This window comes from Necator americanus, chromosome II (assembly GCF_031761385.1).
Source record: "Necator americanus strain Aroian chromosome II, whole genome shotgun sequence".
Classification (NCBI taxonomy): domain Eukaryota; kingdom Metazoa; phylum Nematoda; class Chromadorea; order Rhabditida; family Ancylostomatidae; genus Necator; species Necator americanus.
This window is the reverse complement of record NC_087372.1, coordinates 31,442,316-31,447,241: the sequence shown is the minus strand read 5'-3', so window position 1 is coordinate 31,447,241 and position 4,926 is coordinate 31,442,316. Positions and strand designations below refer to the sequence as shown.

The 4,926-nt window shown below is 39.9% G+C and overlaps 1 protein-coding gene across 1 annotated transcript; it reads left to right on the top strand.

The window, feature by feature from the left end:
- Positions 1–749: 749 nt before the first annotated feature.
- On the top strand, positions 750–4,296 carry RB195_020070 (uncharacterized protein; the record flags this gene model as incomplete). The annotated part of the gene is made up of 12 exons (XM_064188209.1): positions 750–873; positions 941–1,093; positions 1,163–1,222; positions 1,292–1,393; positions 1,464–1,541; positions 1,827–1,951; positions 2,666–2,732; positions 2,794–2,942; positions 3,008–3,074; positions 3,126–3,263; positions 3,324–3,451; positions 4,111–4,296. 12 exons carry the CDS (start codon positions 750–752, stop codon positions 4,294–4,296), a joined length of 1,377 nt encoding a protein of 458 aa, XP_064044090.1.
- Positions 4,297–4,926: the final 630 nt, after the last annotated feature.

Genomic DNA, 4,926 nt, shown 5'->3' with positions numbered 1-4,926 from the left:
ATGCCTATGATTATAAAATGTAAGGCAACTCTTGGTTACTGCCCTGCTTACCATTTTCCCATTGATTCCCTACAGCGGCATTGGAGCTAAGAGGTCAGCTGCCCAATGACGCCCTTTTGAAATTTTAACTTATTACAAATGATATAATTATCCATCATCCTTTTTTGCTTAGGTAAATGGCTCAACATAATGTCTTATTGACTCTACAATGGCACGTTGCTGCGGCTACAGTTGGGGGTAGATTAATAGGAGAACACCCTTTCAATTACAAACAGTCGCACCACAGTGTAATTGCAAAGGATTGTGCCTTTCACTGAACACTCGACCATTTGACTGCCCGCTGCAAAATGTATGGCACGGCACAGGTAAACATGGGAATGACCAACAACTATCTTACATCTTGAGAAAAGTATGGCTTGTCTTCAAGATTTTCAGAATGACATTTTCTTGAGAATAAAACAAAATATCGATGAAATATAGAACAAAACAAAATAATATAAATTAAAAAACTTCAATTTTATGACAATTGTTGAAGCGTGACTGTTACGGGCGAGCTATAAAATTGTAACTGGAGCGCATCAGAACTTCGGACAGCGAACTGACAGAATCAGTCGTGTTCAAACTTGTTCTAACAGGGAATGGGGCCCGAAAATCTTCATGTCTATTAACGTGCACTTTGACGTGATGTCTCTTCTATTTCGCTGACCCATTTCCAATTTTTTTCCACAATTTATGGCTCCCTTTCAGAGATGAAGCGTAGTGCAACGTTATGGCGGAATCTGATGCCGTTATCCAGTCGACTATCAACACCGCATATAGGGAAAACTCCTCGACGAATGACCGCGGATGAAGCTGTCAGTGCGATTGGCTCAAGTAAGAATCACAACTACTACTTCTTGAATGCTTGTGGGAAAATTTCAAAAAAAAAAATCTCTTTTAGACAGCGATATATTCGTTCATAGTCAAGCAGCTACACCCACGGAATTATTGAATGCTCTGTGTAAACGGGTAGATTCCGAAGGGCTCAAAGATCTTCGCCCCATCCATATTCTCCTCAGTGGGAAAGTACCATGGGCAGACAAAAAGTACGTTGGTGAGTTTGAAAGAAGTGCACACATAAAATGAGCTGGAATATATACCTTTATCGAACTGCCTTTTTCAGGAAAAATACGATCAAACTGTCTATTCATGGCCAACACTTTTCGTCCTTTGGTAAAGGAAGGTAATTTGCTCAATAACATAAGAAACGATTAAGATTTTTTTATGATTTCTTTAAACGGAGAATTTATAGGACATGCTGATTACATACCAATGTTTCTTTCGGCTATGCCTAGCAACTTCTACAACAAAAATTTTCCAGTGGATTTTGCGTTAATCTCTGTGTCTCCTCCCGGTTTGTCTTTTTTCTCTTTCCCAAGAGAGTGTGTGAATAAGTATTTTTTGATGATAAACGTTAATTCCAGATAAGTTGGGTTACTGTTCTCTAGGAGTGAATGTAGACACTTCATTGGCTGCAATTGAAAGTGCTAAAAAAGTTATTGGTGAGCTCTATTTGGTTTTGAATATTTTCTTAAGAATTCTATCCACCACTAATTGATCATTCTCTCTTTCTCTTAAATGTTTGCTGTGTCCTTTCTGAATTTACTAAAATGCCCTGCGATCATGATCATGGAATCTGCAGTGCTGCTAACTTTGACTCTTAATAGTCAACGTTACCATAGGATGAGGCCGCGCGACCGCGCCGCGATGGCTGGCATGCAGCGACTCGCGGGACAGTAATCATGATGACGGCTAAAAACAGTGAAGTTAAAGTGACAATACTTTAGCCATCATCAATCCTAAAGTGCCTCGAACATGCGGAAACACGATAATTCACGAATCACGGATTGATTCCTTCGTCGAGGTTGACAGGGAAATTTATGGAAATCCAGAAGGACAACAGATAAGCGAGGTACGCTAACGACAGATAGTTACTTGTTGTTCCAGTGGTCCTTCACCAAATTCATTGATTTGGTTGGTGAGGACAGATTAGTTTAGAATTTCTTCATCGCTCTTACATTTCTTTTCCCTGGATTTTTTGATGTCTTGGAAAACTCGAAATGATACATTAGTTTTTTGCATCTTTGCTTGCACTGGACCTTATTTTTTGCTTTAAATATCATCTCGAATTTCTGCACTCAATTCTTCAGAAGTTTTGCGTTTATGTCATCGTCATCTACAGTTTTTTTATCGATGCAAATGTCCCAGAATGTCCAAGAATGACAGTGCAAATGAAAATAGCATCTTTGAGATGTTCATTTAGATCCCACACCACCGTATCTCCTCCATCTTGGGAATTTTCTTGGTCGTTTCATAGGAACTGACTTTGCCTAAAACTACGCTACTGAGGTACTACAAACGGTTGTATATAGAGCCTTCTAAGTCATCTACAGTAGTCGTCACGTGTAGAGGTTTTCGTAACTTCGTTTCAGTAGACACCCTGTTACTGTAGATAATGTACTTTGCGCTTGATTGGAGTAGAGTTGTAATTCTTGTTTGAGAAAAAAAGTCACGCATCTATGCGGATAAGGTGGAAAGATTCTTGAACGAATTCATAGTAGATTTCCTGAAAGATCTGATTCTTTTTCTGATTTCCTCGGAAAAAAATACTCCGCTAAAAATTCAGGAAGAGAAGAGGATTGGTGAATTGATCGCTGAAAATTTGGTCGAAGACGGAGCAACACTTCAGTTAGGTTTGAATTTCAAATGCAAAACTGCTAAAGAGCTCATGCTCACCAAATTCCATTTTTTCAGGGATTGGAGCTATTCCTGATTCAACGCTATTAGCGATGAAAAATCACAAGGACTTAGGGATTCATACAGAACTGCTTGGTGACGGTGTAATTGATCTCATTAAAAGTGGAGTTATTAATAATTCGAAAAAAACAGTGCTGCCTGGGAAGGTCAGATCATGATTTTTCGAGAAATCCGAGAAAATCGGAAACTGTAACTAAGTGACTTTTTTCAGGTGGTTACAAGTTTTGGATTCGGTACTCAAAAGTTCTACAAATTTCTTCACGAGAATCCTATGATCCGTAGGTTTCTTTGAATGCTCCATTCATACTCGTATGAGAATCCAGCTTCAGATTTCGAATGCTGCAGTTGGACAAACCATTCCGATGTTATTCGTGCGAATTCCAAGATGACATGCATCAATTCTGGTATTGAAATTGATATCACTGGTCAGGTAGCTTCGGATTCAATTGGGAAAACGTTCTACTCAGGTATTGTCACCAGGCACCTAGTTAATACCTTCTAGCTTCATCTACGAAAGCTTTTTCTAGGATTCGGTGGACAAGTCGATTTTATGAATGCAGCAGCCACCACTCACGATGGTTTGGGAAAGGCCATAATGGCGATCACATCCAGAACAAATAAAGGAAAATCTAAGATAACGACAACACTTGCTGAGGTACTGAGATCACAATTGTCATGTGTGGATCGCATTTAAAGAAAATCGTAAAATAACGCAAGGTTGCATGTCTTAAGGCTGAAAATGTCAAAACTCTGCAAACACTCCGTATCCGCACTTAAAGTGCTCCGGAATCAAAGTTAAGGTTCATATATACAGGAGTTATAGTCGCCTGCAAACGCGTTCAGCAGCGTTGACGCGACGCATCCGCAACGAAGGTGGGCGAACACTGGTCCCTTGACTCTCTGTTGCAATCGCCGTGCCAGCTCTCTTGTACTCTTTCAGCGTGACAGTTACGCGTTTTTATTATTTTTTCTGGAGGTTAGGCGGGTGTAGCATAGTCGGTGAGATGTTCGGCTTTGATCCCACGATCGATCGGTGGTTCGAAATCGCCGTTGTGCCAACCAAGCCTTTCATTTCTCCGGAGTCGATAAACTCTTCCAGACTTGTCTGGAAGAGAATAAAATCACTGACCTGACAAATCGGGTAGCCCCCACAAGTCACTGAAGGCCTGCACACGCTTTCATACACATAGGGCTAGACACGCGTTCGTGAACCTCAAACAATTCTTCGAAACGAAGTGAACGCGTTGGCGCATCCGAAGCTGACTGATTAGCCCCAGAAACTCAATCTTTTATTACTATTTTTTTATTTTTTAGGGAGCTGGAGTTGTTACCACACGTGGCCATGTACGTTATGTTGTCACCGAATACGGTATAGCGAATCTCGGTGCAAAAAATGTTCGACAACGAGCGCATGCTCTCATACAAATCGCTCATCCGGATGATCGGGAAAAGCTAGAGAAGGAAGCTTTTGAGAGACTCAAGTGTATGCCTTCGCCTTGATGTACAAATTGCTGAACAATAAATATTTCTATATGATCTTATATCATATTTAAATACAAACTGATTTATGTATATTAGAGCGTATGAAAAGGAATTAGAAGGAAAATTGGAAAGAATTTAAAAAATCAGAACTAAGAGAAATTAAAAGCAGCGAAGAATGACGTCAACGATTGTCCCCCTTGGTTCTAGCCACTTTCTCCACCGCTCCGTTTCGATCCCGGCCGGTTACCCAACGCTGCTGTAAAACTTATCATGCTATGCAAAGATGTACTTTTTTGATAATTTTAATACATGTACTTAGTTAATACAACTGGTTCAAAAAATTAAAAGTTGCTTGTTAGAATAAGACTTTTTGTGTTGACTGTTCGTTAGCTATTGGAATGGTTAGTGAAAAGTCAGCCTATCTTGCCAGGAAAGCAGGATATTGGACAAATTATAACATAGAGTGAAGCCCCACAGGACCAACATCATATGAGATTTTCATCGATTTTCATGAAGTGGATTCAGTCAGGAGGAATTACCGACCGCAAATGCCTCAGAAACTGCAACAGTTCCGAACAATAACTGTAATTATCAACTTTGAAGGACGAGTTTTCACCATTATTCATTGATTTTCTATTATTCCTATCC